This window comes from Dermacentor andersoni, chromosome 5, assembly GCF_023375885.2.
Source record: "Dermacentor andersoni chromosome 5, qqDerAnde1_hic_scaffold, whole genome shotgun sequence".
In the NCBI taxonomy this organism is placed as follows: Eukaryota; Metazoa; Arthropoda; class Arachnida; order Ixodida; family Ixodidae; genus Dermacentor; species Dermacentor andersoni.
Genome location: NC_092818.1, coordinates 187,066,713 through 187,086,009, shown reverse-complemented (window position 1 = coordinate 187,086,009; position 19,297 = coordinate 187,066,713). Strand labels below are relative to the sequence as shown.

Below are 19,297 nucleotides of genomic sequence, written 5' to 3'. Positions count from 1 at the left end.
CAGTGGCGATAAAGGCGGACGGCGAAGTACTCGCTGTTGTCCTCAGTCCACACCGACAACGTTCACTGTCAGCATACGTGTTTTCGCAACAAGCAGCATCCAGGCAGCCGCACATAGTGAGGTGCTTATCTGCGGCAACAGCCGCCACTCGTTATTCTTGGCGGAAGACGGGTTTCTTCAACTCTTTTCAAGCGAAGCTTGTATACAAATATACATATGCAAATATATACATATACGTATATACAAATGGCGTTGTCGTGGTCACGCTAAAAAAAAACAGTTGCTCACAGAGCGGAGCAGATGCGGGAAAGGGCGGCTAGACGAGTTGACTGCTGTGCCAGTGCCGGAGCCTGAGTCATTAGCAAGGATTCCAGCTGCATAGGCGCGCGCTCACGCCACGCGCGCAAAAAGCGCCGCTTCGCTTCCGCCGGGGAGGGAAAGGGCCAGAAAGTTTAGCGCGTGCTACGCGGGCTTCGTTCCCGTTCAGTTCAGTCTCGGAAAACGGATGGGGCGGCCACGCGTTGTGCGTTTTCCCGAAGAACGGGCAACGTTCGACGAGCGGCGGCGAGAACTCGCCCGTGAAAGGGTTCGCCGTCGGCGCGCCAATGCAGCCGTTGAAGCCGCCTGAGCCCAGGCAATCCGACAGCAACGAAAAGAAGATTCCTAGCTGAGGGAGCGGGAGGCCCAAACAATCTGGCACCATTACCTGTGGGTTACTTAACCGTAACGAAGATCAGATGCACGCAGGACAAGCTTCGCTTACCCCCATATTCCGGTAGGGGAAGGGTTGGTCATTTTTTTAGAGCGCAGCTCATACGCTCTTTACCCATCAAGATAAACCTGGCGCCCGTTCCTGCGGCGAGCGTCGGCGGGTGCGGCATAACCGAGGGAACGAGCACAGTGAAAGGTGAAAGCGGAGGATGAAAGACACAAGGAGGAAAGCGGTGATGAGGGGGCAGCGGAATCATGAAGCGGAAAGCGGAGGAGGATATGGCGAAAGTGTGAGAAGAAAAGCGTAGTGCGCTCGACGATGGCTATGAGATGGCGCCAAAGTAGCGCACGTCATCTGGTAGGTCTGTCGGCGGCGGTTGCTGTGAATCGGCCTCACGCGCTGGCTCTCGAGATCTGAAGATTAGCGAGGCAGTCGCGGAACATTTCGCTTCGTTTAAAACGTGCCCGACGAGACAGATTGTCCACGCTAGCCAGTATATCGCGAAATGAAAACACGTATAGAGCTGCGCTCAAATTTCGCATTAGGGAGGATATATCGTAATGGTCGGCAAAATGTTTGTACACCTAGTTGATGTCGCATCATATGAGCCAGATAAATCATCACAATAAGGCGCTGCTGGGCTGTCATCTATCAGGTAACTCCCTCAGCAAGGTTGGCGTAAGATCCCTGAATTAAAAGAAAGAGACATGCTTTTATCTTGCCGCCGACGCTGCTGCGAGGAGCCTGCGAAGAGGCAGGAGAGAGAATCTGAGTCTCCTAATTGGTTAAGCGCCGTGACGAGGTATTTTTCGCGCTCTTTTGTCTATTTTTCCTCTTTTCGGCGTCTCGGCGTGCTCGCCACCATGACAGCTGGCCGTCAAGTTCCTGCGGCGAGGTTTTCGCAAGGGATTTCGTATGTTTTGACTAAGTTTCGTGGCTAACCGCGTCATTGAAGAACTCAGTCTTTTTTTTTTTTTCATGTTAGGGATTGATTCTAAGAGAACTGGAGGTGAAAACGTGTACGAACGGAGCATTTTTCTTTGTTGACGGGGTGCGGAGCTCAGGCATGGGTAAGCTTATGCACGGGTGCTTTTTGTCGGTGCTAGTTCATATTTGTGTTCCTGATCGCGCTAGCGTCAACAGCTGTATGAAGCTATGGAGTCCGTAGGCTGCGTTCTGTCATATATCATGCTAGAAACGTAACACGTGTTATTGTTGTAGTACTGAGAGTGCGCAGCTTTGTCAGTCCATGTTTTTACCAGTACGAATGATTTTGACTATTGTGAGCAGGCTTTCTCCGCTTCGCCGTCTAGGCAGGATAAATTTGTGCACGAGTTTGTTGGCTCATACTGACTTGGAACTGCGCAAAGAGGGAAAATACTCATTGATAGAAACCATTTCTATGTGTAACTTTCGTCCTTGCATACGCTTTGTTCACAAAATAAGTTCATTTTCTACTGTGATATTTGCATGTGAGAGCCAACAGACCAGTTTCACTGCGTAAAGAGATGCCAGCGTCATGATGAAACGACGACAATAGCTGAGATGCTCCGCGTTGATCGCGCATATGTCTACATGACATTCGCGTTATTCAGGCGAATATGTGACGCGTCTTGCGTTCGGTCATCATGGAACTAAGATGATTAAATTATGAAGCGGCACAAGCTGGACACACGGCAGTCGATTGGGTAGCCGCAAGTACACACGTACGCACTTCGAGCACCCTAAACGCTTCCGAGTTCTTCAATCGGCAGCTACATGGTGCTGCACACACGCAAGCGCATCGCCTTTGTCATGTACCGGCGCAACCTTTATCGCTGCCCTTTCCCGCCTGGCAAGTGTCTTCAGAAAGGAAAAAAAAAAACAATCCGATCAATGCAATAGAAGTAACTCACGAAGCGAGTTGATCTGTGCAAGTCACGACAGTATTTTTGCTTACGAGTACAATGCATGGCCGTGGACGACATAACCCTCAAACAAAGCTCTGGCATGCACATAACCATCGTGTACATTACATATACATTATTGGCGAGACAAAGATGTCTGGTTTTTGCGCTGGTCCTCGACGCTAAAAGGAATTTGTCCCCCAAGCTAGCCTCAAAAGCCTTCTTCCAACTGGAAGCAGGCAGCCAACCCGAAGCCACAGAACAAGCGCGTAGTTAGGCGCCGAAAAAGCACAAAAAATACCCGATTCTGCCAGTTCCATAGCGTTCCATCATCGTTCCTAGCACAACACACAACAATCAAGCCTTAAATACGGTTAAAATTGATGCGCAAACACCCAACCACAATTTTAATGTCTCACCTCGTGTAAATCTATGGGCGGTTTCCGAGTGAACGACCAAACTGCGAGGGCGAGCTACGAGAGAAAGAGCGAGCTGCGAGAAGGCCAGGAGAAGGAGAGGCCGAGCGAGGAGGAATTTCGCTACCTTTTTCGTTTTATTCAGAGACCTTAGGTTGGCATGTCATGACACTTTTGCAGCGTGGGGTCACATGGCCGATGAGGCGCGCGGCATGCAAAGCCGGTCGTTCTATAGTAGGTAACAAACTAATAATTAGATGTTTATATGTACACTGTCCAACTAAAGCAAAATTTGCAGAGAAGCGCCAGCCAATTAAATTCCGTTACTTAGCTGACGTCAAATGATTTCATGAGTTTGAAACAACGTTTTTCCGTACAGATCGGCTTTGGGATCACTAGTTTCAGGAGGAAACCTGACGATTATACAGGGCGCCCTAATGTCACTGCTGGGCCAGAGGTAATAGTTTAGCTTGGAACAACTAACTTTTATTTTCTAATTAGCCTAGCACTTACACTAGCCGACAAACCTGTGAGCTAACTCCAGCTGGTGCAGCTTTCTTTCGGAGGTGAAGAGCACGCCCACTGTGTTTTTGTGGGTGGAACTTCTTTGTAATTCTTAGGTTGTCACCGACTATAGGTGCTTTACATATACAAGATCATAACAAGTGGTTCTACAGAGCACGACAAGAATCTAACATCGTACGAGGCCACCTTGCCGCATTCTTTTCGAGCGAAATCTATGGTCTTATTCCCCATCTTACGGGCACACGATACTCTGAGCTCACCCAAGAAAAACAGCCCACTGTAGCGACATAAGTAGCACCACCATGTCAGTTCTGTTGTAGCACGCTCTTAGCTCACGCGCATACTAGTGCCTCGCAATGCGCGTGCCAGTGTGAGACGACGTTCCAGAATAAGAATTAGCATGCTGTTTTCCAATCTGACCGTATGTCTCTACAAAGGTTTGGAGAAAATGAGCCTGCTGGCTGGTCCCGCGGGTGAGAGTGTCACAACTTGGATTTGAACAGCACTGCCACGGTCATTCATCCAGTTTCTCTGTTGAGTATTAAAATTCAATTTTTCTCTTTTATATGCACCGAACGTCGTAAATTTGCACATGTGCGAAATATGAAGCAACTCAGCGAAGTGTCTCTTGCGTCGCAGGTACCTGTAAAAGAACTCATCGGCTCAAACACGGCAAAGTTATCTATATGCGGACACACCAATTTACACGTCGAGCAGATAGCACGAGAATTACGTGCTCAGTGCGTCCTGCTGAGGTGTATTTTGCTCCTGCGCAACCTGTTTCTTGCTTTCGTAGGGATAAATTTAATTTCCGTGTTTGTTGTGGCAATGAACAAGGTCTACTTTCTTTTCTTACGGGATGTGCTTTTGAATGTGCATGAGGAAGCGAGTATGTACTCACTAAAACTCGTATACAATGTCAGAATAGCGCGCATCGCACTCCAAACATTAATAGGAAAGCAAATATAGCTTGAGGCAGCGAACAGCGCTCCTGTCGCCGCCGGGAGCCCGGTCGTATTGCGGGGCAAGTATACTTATAGGTGACACTATACGTTTAGACTGGGTGAACAAGCGGCGCCTACCTGTCCGGAGTGCGTGACTGTTTCGCTGCAGCGCAGCACAGGTGCACGTGCCCAAGAAGGGACTCACCTGAGACACAGACGGGCAGCAGAAACGCAAGACAGGCGAATCCGACCATCTCCACCGTTGAGCTCCCTCGCGGTTCGCGTGATCTCACTTAGGCTGGACGATCGGGCTCGTGATCTCTTCCTCCGACGTGGGTTCGCCAGTCTGCGAGAAGCAACAGAAGAAGAAAAACGAACTGCTCAATAAGGAATAAACGTGCAAAGCCGAATCCAGCCACGCCGGTCATTTGGTGTAACCCAAAGGCATACAGACGGCGCTCCCGAATCTCCCGCTCTCTTGGACAGATCAAATCACGCCACGTCGGCCACTAAACGGGATGCCGAAACTATCGGGCAGCGCAGAGAGAACGGCTCGGTGAGCCGGCCCAACTCGTTACCTCAAAAGCGCTCGTCAAGCGGGACGATGGCACTTCCAACGGAATCCAGAATAAGGAGCAATCGTGAAAAAAGAAGGCAGCCAGGAAACGCCTTAATCTCAGAAGCAGTAGTCGCGATTAGATCGCCGCTTTGATGGTGGTTCCTCCGGACGCAGTCTTTTATTTATGCAAATTCGCATAAAGCCTTTCAAATTCATGCAAATTAGAAAGGCGAAGCGGGAAAGGCCTAAAGGGCATCAGCGCAGGCAAGAGAGATTAAAGAGCAGTCTAGCAGTCGCATGAGGGGACGCTATTGCTTGATTCTCTCTGGGGATAGCAAAGTAGACCTATCTTGAAAGACGAAAATGCAAGACTGAACGATGTTTCGTCATTCAGTCCTGTGATTAGACGAAACAACATTTATACAGTCACTGCAGATTTTCCACGACATTAACACGTTTTGCTGAACCCGAGAAAACCTTGCCCACGGTTGTTTGAAAGATGCTGTCGCACTTTTCTATGCTAATACGCGTGCGCAACGAAAGCAAATGTAAAAATTGAATAAATCGCTAAAATCAAATGAAGTGGTCACGGCTGCTTTAAACTTTGCATTTCTTCCTCAATTTTATTACGGGAAATCAGCAAAGTACTCTTGAAGCTATCATTTGCCGCTATTTAGAGCCCATGAAGACGTAGTCAACCTTTACGCGATGTTTACCTAAATATTTCAAAAATGCTGCAGGATTTGGATCTTGCTAATGATTAGTGTAAATTGCAGTATTAGGCTGCAGCACGTAAATATCGAGCTTTTACAGCAGGCCTGAGCATGGTGTTGCCGTCGTCGTCTAGAACTCTCCGGCGTACCAGTTAATTTTTGTCTGCGGGCTGTTAAAGCTTGACCAACGCCAGCGGCCACCAGTTGTACAGAGGTATAAATGGTTAGATTACTTATCGAACTGCTTATAATGGACAGCAACACAGGTAGACATTGACAGACACGGCCACAAAAGCCACTGAGCTAATTTCGTAGTTGGAGGACATGTCTACGTAAAGTTGTAAAGTTGTAATGGCAGCGTGAGCAGACGCGGAAGACAACGAAAGACAAATTGCTAGGCCTGTCGCGTCCCCCTTGGTTGCTATGCACGCAGTACGATAACCATGTGGGTTATATTCAGCTATCGAATTCACAAAGCTTTTGCTTTTAAGTGACCTCTGCCACCGGCCAGCCGCCTTCGCTAATTATATGTCCGACGTCAGAATTGGCCAAACCTTTTTGTTACGAATATAGTGTAAGATAATTTTGTGAATAAGGACCAAGAAAACTTGTTTTGAGTGCCATTCACGATTGGTCATCACCACGCATGGATGCTCATCTCGCATTGATACCAATCACAAACATGAGTGCCGGGTGCTCGTGCGCAGGCCAAAAAATCAAACGCTCTCACGTCAGAGAAATTCTGCGAATACGGGCCATGACTAGAATTGCCAGAGAGCCTTTCATACGGAAGTACATTTTGCAGGAACATAGGCCCCATATTCGTCATTGCAAAGATATTTCGGTTTATTTCATTTATTGCAGCCCAGAAGGCCCAAAAGCGTTACTTAGAGGGGGGATGCAATAGGGAAGTACATTTAAGAACGAAAACATGAATGAACAAGAATAACTATGCTAGGTACACATGAATATTAACTAATTATTATGCAAGTACAGATAAAGAAGAAACAATAAGCAGCAAGATCATCTAAAATACAGAACACAGAAAACTGCAGAGCTAATAAGATTGTTGTAACGTTCACTCCAATGAGAACAAAAGAAAGAATAATCGAGGTGAATCTTATTTAATTACGTATGGAGGAGGAGGAGGAATAAACATTTATTGATGAGACAAAAAAAAAAAAAGTGGCGGAAGGGAGCGGTGCAGGGTGGGTCCCTATTCCAAGACTCCAGTGGCCATCGCGACCCGCCCAGCTTGGTCCAAGAGGCCCTTCTGGGCCTCGAGGTCAGCAAGAGCGAGGATGGCCTCCTAGGGCTCCCTTAGCAAGGTGAGTACCAAAGGTGAATCAATGGCATGAGGTCTTTTGGCGCACTCCCATGTTATGTGAGGCAATGAAGGCCATGACCCGCACCACGGGCAAGAGTTAGTGTACAAGGTTGGGTTTATTTTATGGTATCTACCCAAATGTGGGTAGGTATCCGTCTGTATTCTTCTATATTTCTGCGCCTCCTCTACATTGAGTAGTTTGTGTGGTGGGGCGTACTGTCTGAAAACGGCAGGTGACGTTGGCGATGACTTGATGAGAAATGGAGCCAATATATTGTTTCAAGTGAGCATGCTAGGTTGTTGTATGTGCATGAGGTTGCGGTTAAGGAAGGGCGTTTTGCATGACAATTGCGTTTGAAAAAGAAATTGGTCATCATCATTACCAACGCTCGCCCGAGTGACTGGGATTGAAATGCTAAGAAAGCTTTGACTAGGTGATTTGGTTGGCCAATGGTAAACAGCACTTATAAATGGAAATTCGTGTCAATTCTTCCCTAATCCTGCTACCAATAGTTAGTAGAACTTATAACTTTGGTTCCTTAATGCTAATAATATCTCAGTCTGGGGCCCTATAACATAAAACTATTCTAATATGTTCCTATTCCAATCTCCTGACGTCAAATTTGCGTAACAACCGACGCAAGCACCGGGCGGTCACCCGCAGGGGTGTCTGAACACACCAATAAAGCGCTCTCGTCGTTCATAGGAGGTCCCTTTTCTTTGCTTGAAAAATGAATAACATTGCCTACACTGAGCAGCTTGTCGTATCTAATTGGCTGACAAGAGGCGAGCAGAACAAGAGTTGGCAGAATGAGGTGGTAAACGTGCCGAAAGTGCTTGAAAACGTTACACGGCCACGCAAGAAGTTTTATTATACGCAAATAAACCCATGCTTTCCGGCAGGTGCGAGTAGCCAGCGCCTGAGCGATAGGCGGCAGCCATCTTTTATTCCTTTCGGAACGGGGCAGCTTGCGGCTATTCAAAAGAAAATTCAGTTTTGTTCGGCATATTAATGCATCTTTAATGTGTACACATCACTTTGACGTAGTGAATTTTCGCGGTTTTGTGACGTCGGGTGACAGGCAGGTGAAGTGGGTGCAGCCCGAAAACTTTTGACCAATGGCCGGGAGCTAATGGCGAAAAGGTCTCGAATCAGAAATAACTGTTTTTCTTTTTTCTGTCAAATCATGCATAATCAGTGTGTACACATCATATCAGATGGGTAGGTATCACGGTTTTCGTGACGTCGCGTGACAGACAGGTGAAGGGGGGGTGGCCGAAAAAAGTTTTTGACCAATCGTGGAGGGCTGATATCAGAATTGGAATAGAAAAGTTTGGAATAGTGTTACATTATAGCGCCCCTGGTCTGATAGCTCCACGTCATCTTAAGTACGAACAAGCTTTCTGAAAGAAAGTTGTCCTAGTGAAGTGATGTTTTCGCGACGCGCACTTCTACATATCAGCCCTACTTTTTGAGGCAATAATTCACAACCCTAAAGGAGCGATAAGTTTCATTATCTTACGAATTTCACTTTCAGCCTAAATTTTCATATGCAAGAAGCATGCGAAGTCTTCATGGATTCCTCTAAACAATGACTCTAACCTAACTAGTAAAAACTTCCTTACTACACAAGCGTAGTATTAAGGCCATAAATTAATATACCAATGAAGTTATTACGCTATGCAGCTTTATAGGACATGTACGCACAATACTGTGGTAAAAGCTACTAAGCATTAGAACAAAACAAACGCAACCTGCTCGGATAGACTGATGACGCCAAATAGCACACAAGTTCTATTGTGCCGCACTGCGAGGGGACGCAGGTTTATCAATATTTGTTCCTTCTGGTTCGTATCGTCGCTTAATCTTATTTGAATAAAACGACGAACTAACAAGCTGAGAAAGACCTTGCATATAATTCTACCAAATAAAGTACTGAGAGATTTCTAACGCTGTAAGTAGCAGGCATAAAATATACAAGCATGCTTCGAGGTGAAACAAGGAGCTGTAAGTGAAAGGTAAAACCGAAATAAATGCAGTGTTCCGATTTAAAATAATACAATAGAATGGCCGATATGAAGGAAGGAATGTTCCGAAGTTCGAACGGTGTCTCTGGGGAAAGAAAGAGCGGCATATTTTTTGGCAAAAGCATTATCTCCCTGAGGATCGTAGCACACGTTTTCGCGCGCGTTAATGAATATGAATGATTTCACCCAGACGCGCGCACAGTTTGCCTCGACTTCGAGGAAGTCGGTACAATATAAAAGTGCGCTTCACTTCATATGCGTCTTGTTCTTTTGTTTAGCTGTTGTGGACGCTTGCAGAAAAGTTCACCAGCTTTATCGACTAAGGAAAAAGACTAACAGCTTAACGACAAGTATTTTCAATACTGAGAAGCTCTGCACCGGCGCTGTTGGTCAGAACGCAAATCAGAAAGGGACATTGCATTGGTGAGTGCTTCCTCTTCAATCTTGTTCTAGGTGTCGAAGTCGCTCAATTTAATACGAGCGTTTCAGAATAAGATATTTCGCTTCCTACTACGAGAGAAAAAATTTATGATTTATGTTATAGTATTTCGAGTTGTCAGACTAACTTGAACTGATGTTGCAAGCTAAAGCGAATGAGAAGGCAGCCTTGTCAGCTGTGTTGAAGTATCTCCCGGATAATGTTACGGAAAACATGGAGGTTCACACACTCACGCTATACAGACGATGCTGGGGTCGAAAAAGCAAAAGAAACTACTGCAAGCAGCCCAGTCTCATAAGAAAGAAAAAAATCAGTCAAAAGGCGCGACAGCGCAGGTTTAATTCAAACATGGCAAGACGACCCGGCTCCGAGAGTCCCGGACATTCTAACCAGGAGACGCTATATTTACCATGTATCTGCAGTGACCGCAGCCGCACAGGGAAAGAGACAGGCGGACAGGGCCAAAGCCCTAACCGGAAGAGGAGGGCCATAGTGCAAACGAAGAGAGGCGAAGAAATACAACAGCGAGCGCGAGCCAACCCCTCGCTCACAGGGTCACGTTGCATTCTTTGATGACAGGTCGGCTAAGTGGATGGAGGAAGCTAATGCTTGCCAGGCGGCCTTGTCTTGGTCGAGGAAACACGACTAAGGCGGGAGACGTCTCACTGACTCTCCAGCGGATTCGCTGGATTGCGAATTTCGAAACCAGAGATGCGACTTGCTGGATTTGTTTGCCGGCTGTCCGAATTGGGACTGAGTTGTGTGATTCGAGATCTTGACGGAAAAAAGACTGCTGCTTAGCTAATTGCTAACAACAGTTCTGCTGTAATTTCATTAAATGCTCTGTGGTAGCGCACACGTAGAAATAGGTTCTTCGTAGCTGCTGCCACAAGAATGACGACAAGCCAGCCAAAAGTATCTTTGCCAAGAATACACCGAGAGCAGTCGCATTGCGTCAAAATTTTAAAACTAGCGTGCGCCACTATTGTAAACACTTCTCAGCGAAGCGTGTGGGTGACTACTGTTGACTATGGGCTATATGATGAGGATTGGGCTGTGCATCCTGCGTTCTCGAATATTCGTGGATTTGAACAGGTAAAATCTAGCTTTGTACTTTTGAAGTGCCATGAACGCCAGACTATCGTCTCACTACATCCGCCAACAGCAGCTCTGTCCTTGTGCGTAGTGTCCTGGACACTTTTATAGAAACACAGCATATTGCCTTTGTCATTAGGCCTGTACCGACATATGCTGTGAAGTCAAATACGCGAAGCAATAATTTTTCTACACAGAGGCAAGAGAAGAACACGGATTCTCTCTTTACTGGTTGGGGACAAACAAGCACAGGCATATTCTAAAGGGCACGCTGAGCTTCATACGCCTACTACAATTTCTCCGAAACAGTTGTAGTTTATTTTTTCCTAAACTTAGAGAGTCACCGTGCAAAGCCTCCATTCGATAGATACGACAAATACGATAGTGACTGCTTTCGAATTTTTCGCGCCTCTACTCATGACTCGACTCCCTCGCTACACTGCATTTTAACTTTAAATTATTCTGAAGGTGCCCTCCAGCATCGCGGTTGAGGCACGCTTGTTGAATCAGTCTCTTTGAAAGGCTGAACTTGAATTTCACTTTGATAGCAAAGCTTACGCTTGTCAAGAAGAATGTGAACGCATGCTTCACTTTCGTCAATTTTCTCTTCGTGCTTGTGCAAGCATGTACATGTTCATGCACATTTCGAACTAACCAGTCTGCGCGAGTGCATTCGTAAAGTGTGCTATCGCATATGGCTCCACGCCGCATCCGTACAGCCTACTGCTATAGCTTTGCCACAAAAAAGAACGTGTCCCGCTGGCCACCTGCTGTCTTTGAGAAAATGGCGGTTCAGGTCGCGCCATCCAATGCGTGCGTGTGTGCGCGTATTCATCGACTCCACACTTGGAGCTTCTGAGCAGCAATATCATTTCGTGTCGACTTGGCTTATGTAGCTGCGTTATGTCACACCGGCTTCTTTGCACCTTGTTTATGCTGAAGCACTATGCGGCTTAACCGCCGCGTACTTGCGGAAGCAGTTGGGGAGCTATCCCTTGTTACGTGACCTCGAGATTAACTCCTCTAGAAGGTGTTAAGAGAATTTGGTTCTAGGCTTGCTGGTACGTGGTATATAGAAGCAAGAACAGCGAGCACTAACGGAATAAGAAAGAGGGATATGGTAACAAAGCCCTCCAGTTAAACCATTACCCTCGACCGTCACGAATTGGCCGGATGGAACAGCCGAGGCTGCCACCGATATAAATTGTAGCTTAGTATGGCGGCCGTGCCCGGAGTGAATGCAAAGTCGATGGCATCGTTTTCAATAGCAATCGCTGGTGATCGCTGCTGCGAAGGCACTGAGCGACCAGCAGCAGGGCTGTCTCTGGCACGCTGAACATAGTCGCATAAAAGGTTCAGCGTGGCGCTCACTGGATAGCCATCGTAGTAGAGCTAACCTGAACGCATGCACTCGCAATAATCGTAGTGCCCGCATAAAGAGATGCTGAGTACCTTTAGTCAGTGGTAAGCATGGTATCCCTTTCGGGAGGCAACCACTAGCCCGCTTTCGTTCCTCTCTTTTCAGTGATCATGTACATTTACATAATTATCAATTAATAAAGTCAGTTTTTCAGCGCTAGCTTACAATACAAGAAGGGTGCACACATGGCGTACACAGGCGCCAGTGTACGTCATGACAAATATAAGACATAATCACCTTACAGGATACAGCAATGCTACTGAATAGTATCTCTTACTATAAAATTTTAAGAACTAGTGATAGAAGCAACCAGCGTTACAGGAGGAGGAAGAAAAAGAAAGGGAAGAAGGAAAGGCTGTGAGGTCAAAAACACGGGCATACAGACGGGAAGGGGGTTAAGGGTCGAACAGAAAGAAAGGTGCTAACAATGCAAAAACGTGCGGTTGTCCATCACATCACGCCTACAGTTGGTCACGAGCTTTATAAATTCATCTAATGCCTATGCCTTAAGGCCATGTACACATTTTCTTTCTTTCTTTCTTTCTTTCTTTCTTTCTTTCTTTTTTTTCTTTCTTTCTTTCTTTCTTTTTTTTTGGTTTCTAATAAGGACGTATCATCAAAAACTCAAAAACTAGTGGCAAACATTCCTTTAAATCTTGGTTCCTGCACTGTGGAAAAATAATGGTTACGAGACAGCAAAGGCAAGTAACGATGAAAGCAAGATAAAAACTTCATGATAAAGAAGCAGGCCGACCGACACAAGGTAGCGGCCGGGCACACATCGCCATTTCGTACAGGGCTAGCCACACAGAGCGGGCCTCAGAGTGGCCCGCGAATGGCCACGCTTCACCCACGGTAACCCCGCGTCTCTCTCTTCCGCTGTGTTCCTTCAGCACTCCTCATGTCCCAAAGCCCCCCTCATCCTCTACCAACGCCGCGCGGCAGCATCGTGCAGTGGCGACCGCGGGGTCCCCGCAAATGGACCCGGACCTCTGTGTCTGCTTTCGAAGTAATGAAGATTTATCCACGGCCGGCTCCCGCAGCCAAATTTATCAAGTGGCCGCACGGCGCGAGCGCCAACGGCCCACTCTCGGCCCGCTGCCGTCCGCAACCCACCGCTCGCCACCACTCCCGCGTTGCTTCACGCGGCCATTCGTTTTATTTTGCTTTGCTGGTAACTCTGGATCGCTCCTCCCCGTTTCTCCGTTCGCAGCTGCCGTGAGTGCTCCTTCTTTTCTTCTCACTCCCTCCACTCACCCAAGTGCAAGAAATGAAATGGTCCTGTCGGTTTGTCTGGCTTCTTGCTCGCAATGCCGAGCGTCTTCGGACGCTTTCTTAGCTCGATATGGGCTCGCCACGGCCAGGCCATCAGGCAGGAAAGTCTATGCTCGTCCTGTACGGCAGGTGCCTGTAGTCGGTATGTCTCAAAGCAAGCATTTTTTCCCCCCGAAGCTTGTCACCTCCTGCCGCAATGATTCGACCTCACTCGTTTGCGTAACGCGAGACCCGCGACAAGTAATGTAAGCAGCGTAGGGAGAAAATCACATGTCGCAGACATGAGCAACTTGTGAGGCTCATGGTGAGCGCGAATTACGCAGGGCAGGTTATATCGCGCCATCGCAAGCGTTTAGCAACCGCGGGAGGGACGGAGGAGAGGGACGCCAGAAGTCACGGGGTATCTGGAAGCACATTTACTGTCACTGGGACCGGGACATATGAAGAGCACTGGCAGATATAAGAGGCCTCTGCTCTATACGAAGGAATTGAACGGATCTAAATTTTATAGGGGTAATGAGTACATGAGTCAAGCCGCCATCTCCTAGGCTTCAGGTGGTACGCATGGTAAGCAAGTCCCGCATGAAAGTGAAAGTCAATTTGAAACCAAAATTTGTGCTACACAGGGCCGGAGGCGGTAGTGCACGTAGCGCGATAAGCATGATTATGCTCGTTCTCTTGTGTAGTTAGTGTTGGTTCGGCCCCATGGAAGAAGCAGAAGCGAGGAGCGCAGACTTGGCTGTAATTTTCGATAACAACTAATGCAAGCAATCATTCATATTACCACACCACGGACCATCACTCGGGAGAGGGTCTTTCATGCTAGCGCGATCAGCGGCGTAAGGTTTGTTAACTAACGAATTGCTGCATGTATTTGATCTCCAAGAGAGTGCTATTCAAAAGAAAAGGCATTGCAATGTCAAGATATAAAAAAAAAACATACCCTTGATGTTCCCATCAGGCATGGTAGCCAGTCAACAAGGCCTCTCGAATAAACGCGCCCGAGCGCAGGCCCACTGAATCATGCTACATTTTTATTTTCTCCATACTGCGCTCTTTCATAACATAAATGGCAGCACTTTTCTGCTTGTATGCCGCGCATGGAAGAATGCACTGGTGCCAACGGGCGCTCTGCCAGACCTTATTATACCGCAAGGGAAGAAAAAAGAAGAAATTGGCACGCCACTTCATGACGCCGAATGACTGGGCTCCCTTGCAATAGGCGTTGCCATGTTACAAAGTTCCATTATATCATACGCATGCAGCAATGCACATAAAAAACCTACCGCAGACCAAAATAGAAAAATCGTAAGCGCAGCAATACAAAACTTAGGCGTGCACCAGGCTACTCTGCTTTCACCAGGTGCAAGAGCAGAATAACCCTCTTCCTCTTGCCGCGGTGCAAATCGGCTTCTATCGCGGCGTTATGCGGCCGTTCACTGGCTGCCATTATACCTGCAACGCACATACACGTACGCTAACGTGCGCGCACTTACACACGCACGCAAACACGCGCGCTTTTCGCTAGCAGTCGCTCCGATAAGGGTTGTTACGGGCCGGCATTCCCCGCGCGCAAGAGCACCACCCGCCGCTCTTGCTCGATCAAACGCCACACGGGCGGTGGGGCAGCTTTCTTCGTGCGGCACAGCCAGCAGAGCGAGAGGAAGCGGGAGCGAGGCGCGAGAAACGTTCAAAATGTAGATTCTGTGAACAAGCCAGCGCGCGGGTGTCATTACCGCAACGGGCCTTACCGCCATTAAACGCGCCGGCCGCTTGGCATAATGCAAGGCGACCTCGCGCTTTCCTACCCTCTCTGTGCCGTTGCCGGCCGTCATCGCGCCGAACAGCTCAACGACGGTGCAGCAAACGGCGGAAGCAGCACTGCGCTTTGTTTCTCTCGCAGGCGATAACCCGGTCGAGGCGGTGGTGGCGCTCAGGTCGTAAACGAACCATAAAGTCGCGATATGAGACGCGGCCCTCTTCAAAAACGAACGCGAGCGAGCCAGTGGTCGCATTTACTATCCCGCTGCGGGCAGAATTGCGTGCAACGTGCCGTGAAACGAACGCGGTGTACTCAATTTTTTTTTCTTTTACGTCTCCAGGTGCTTTCGAAGAGCGTGCGAAGACCGAGGTGTGGTGATGGAAACGACACCGCATGGTAAACGACATTAGGATAGAATTGCAGTGTACATGAAAAGTGCTATAGAGCAAGGAACTCGCCTTTCGTTGGCGTACGCGAGCAAAAAGAGCTCCTTATATGTCACAACCAGAGTATGCGAAAACGGCATCTGCCCATCATCTGATGACACAAACTATCTGCAGTCCACTCGTTGCAAGGACTTCCATAAACCTAATGGGCTGTAGCAAGGCGGCAAAGAAGAGTGTCTCTAAATGCTGCGTGAAAGAAGTAGGCACCGCATGGAAAAGGTGAGGGAACAAAGAGAAATAACGACAAGAAAACAGTCATCTAAACCAGGAGTTAGTGGAACATGTAAGAGGGGTATATCTGAGCTCAAAGTAACCGGGTAGATGTCGCCAAACGCGCAAGATGTGTTGAAGCAGACTCTCGAGAAACCCATCGTCCTCGATATCTCGCGCCACTCAAACACTTAGCTTGTCAGTGGCATCGTAAAGACGGCGCTGGAGACGACGCTACAGCGAGTACATTTCAAGAGATGGTTTCGCAAGGCGTAAGCGCATGCATGGCTTCTGACGGGTGCTTCGGTATTTCATATGTTGCACCGGACTACACACTGATTGCGCGCTCTGTGCGTGACGTGAATGAGTTGGGGCATCCGTAAGGACGAGTATACACTCCACAATGTTGTTTCATGAAAACCACACAGCGTTGTCGAATATGGAGTTTGTTAGGGAACGAATTCAATGAGCTCCTTCCAAGAAAGAACGGTTTATTTCTGGTCGAAGCCAAAAAAAGGAGCCAATCGCACTTCATCGAAGAAGGCATCGCCGACACGAACTGATCGCGAGCTTTTACTACTTGATAGGTTATATGAAAGCGGCCGCCGATTAGCTAATGTCAGCTCTATTTTTCGTAATACTGCACGGCGTCTTCGCGTGAAAAAGAGCAGCGAAGCTGACGCAGTATGATGGAAAGCACCTTGCCAAATCGTTGCACACGTGGCCGCTCACATAGAACGCACAGTGCGAATATTTTTCTCTCTGCACGGATGAGAGGAAGGCGGGCCCGGACGACAAAACGACGGAATGATATAGGTACGCAGTCGGTATAAGTGAATCAGGATGAGTGGCGACGAAGGTGTTGTCAAAATAGCCCGGTTCTTAAAACGCCCCGATGAGTCGGCGTGTAGCTTCGCGGGTCACAAACTCGAAGGGCTTACTGAGAGAGGCATCGATTCGAGACGCGCCATCCCAGAGTACACGTCGTTCGATTTAGCATAATTCAATCAACTCAGGTCGCTTCGCAGAACACTTGGAATCCACTTGTAGGCTACGCTCTATGCGTTATTCGTAAAAAAGAAAGCAGAAGGCACTTTTACGATACTCGTAGACATTTGGGCCCCCATATCCACTATACTTAGACGAGTGGAAACATGTATAGAATACAAAGAGATTAATCTTCAGCCTGAAATGGATTTGATCAGAAACACGTCACACTATGATTTCCAAACGTAATTTTGCTCAGAAAATTATGGCCGTTTATCTTTCGTGAGAGCGAATGCTGGTATATCTTATAAGTGCTTACGTTGAAAAAAAAGCGGAATGGCGAGCAAGACAACGCTTTCCATTTCGCTTATGATGCACTGAGGTTAAGCGCACATCGAAATCTTCAACCAAGGTCTAGCATTTAGTCTTGGGTCTGTGTTTTCTAAGGATAATGTTTTATGCTGTAATGATTCTCTATTGAAGCTTTTTTTTCAATACGAATTTGACTTTATTTATTTATTTATTTATTTATTTATTTATTTATTTATTTATTTATTTATTTATTTATTTATACATACATACTGCAGCCTCAATGAGGCTATTGCAGTAGTGGGACACTAAAAACAAAAATACAAACATTTATAAACAAGTTTGCGTGAATTGTTTCAGTGGTAGTGAACGTATGTTGCCCGGTAATGAATTCCAGGCTTCAATTGTTGATGGAAAAAAACTTTATTTAAAGGAATCAGTGCGGGTAAGAAAGGTTGAGATACGTAGAGCATGGTGACTCCTCGTACATGAGGGTCTGGAAGAAGTCAAATAGTTATCTAGAGAGGAGAGGCGAGGAGCATTGATTAATATCTGAAGGAATTTTAGGCATTCAAGTGTGTGACGCTCTGCAAGAGGAGTGAGACCAAGTAGAGGAAGAGAGTAATACGGCGAAAATTTTTTGTCATGTCTCCTACAAACAAAATGTACTGCCTTTTTTTGCACTGATTCTAGTTTTTTCATGTCACAGTGTTCGTATAGATTCCATACCACGCAGCCACATTCGAAGATCGGGCGAATGAGGGTTTTATATGTAAGAAGTTTAGTTTCTTGAGGAGCAAGACGCAGCGTATGATGTAAGTAACCTAGCCTTGTAAGGGTCTTGTTACAGGTGAGATCAATCTGTTTCGACCGTGACAAAGCGTGTGTTAGCAGGCTACCTAAATATTTGAATTCGAAGACCGTATTTAAAGTAATATTGTTAAAGGCATAGGCAAAGAAGGAAGGGCATGAGCGTCGTTTAAAGGTCATGGAGACAGTTTTGGAAAGGTTGATATTCATTTGCCATGCTTTGGACCAGTTACAGAAGTCAGCTAAAGAATTGTTAAGAACAACATGATCAGTTGGAGATTTACCTGCATGATATAAACACAATCATCGCAATCACTTTACTTGGTCATGCTTCTGCACTTCTTGAATACATGCTGGAGCATGGCTAAACGGCAAGCGTGCACACGAGGACACTTACGAAAACAGCTACATACGCAAAACATGAATGAACATAAACTTGGCAAACACGGAACACAAATGTTTCGAATTCAGTGAATTCAAACAGGGTAAATTGGTTTAGTGACTATAGGAGAAGTTATAACAACATGACATAATGTTTATGTTTAGGTTTATTCCTCAGAGAAATGACCCCAATTGAAATGATTCAACAATTTGCATGTGTTGTTTTGTAGAAAAGCAGCAGAAATGCTAGTTTTGGCGATATTCATGACGAACTAAAGAATTACTGCGAAGGCTTGGTATGTGTACTGAAATTATAACGTCTGGCATATGTACAATGAAAGGATCTGCTTATTGGTTAAATATGCTGGGCTTTGAAGTTTCCGAGATTAAACGAAGAGCAGAGGAAAGAGTCATACTTGTCAATAAATGTATGAATTATACCTTACCCGCCATGGTTGCTCAGTGGCTATGGTGTTAAGTTGCTGAGCACGAGGTCGCGGCGTCGAATCCCGGACACGGCGGCCGCATTTCGATGGGGGCGAAATGCGAAAACACCCACGTACTTAGATTTGGCTGCACGTGAAAGAACCCCAGGTGGTCGAAATTTCCGGAGCCCTCCCCTACGGCGTGCCTCATGATCAGAAAGTGGTTTTGGCACGTAAAACCCCATAATTTAAAAATGATTCATACAGTCATGAAGTGAATCTCGCGGCTGGTCATACTAAGGACACTAAATGGCCACATGATCTGCGGAAGCATCTTGTTTATCATAGAAACGACACACCGATAACTGCCGCCAGAAGACGGCTTACCAAAACAGTGATACTCAGAATACAGGGTCAGTTTACTTATGTCAGTAGTGAAATAGGAGTTACGATAGATGTTTATGCACAGAAGGCGGCGCCGTATAGTTTGAAACTGAAATGAGACCTTCTTTGAATTACGACAATAATTATTTAAACATGAATTACTTATTTATATCCGGCTATAGGGTGCTAATATAGTCATTGCAGAGAGCCTTTCGTAGCGGCAACCCGCTACTAAAGGGCGTTA

General features: G+C 46.7%; 1 protein-coding gene across 4 annotated transcripts in view; it reads right to left on the bottom strand.

Annotated features, from left to right (window-relative positions):
- The window catches only part of LOC126531724 (kin of IRRE-like protein 3), an 861,138-nt gene that overhangs the window by 292,152 nt on the left and 549,689 nt on the right, over positions 1–19,297 (bottom strand). For all 4 annotated transcript variants that reach the window (XM_055071418.2, XM_050179413.3, XM_055071419.2 and 1 more), the window contains one exon: positions 4,689–4,829. In XM_055071418.2, coding sequence (XP_054927393.1) covers positions 4,689–4,737 — 49 coding nt within the window. In that variant the 5' untranslated portion in view covers positions 4,738–4,829. The remainder of the gene's footprint in view (positions 1–4,688; positions 4,830–19,297) is intronic.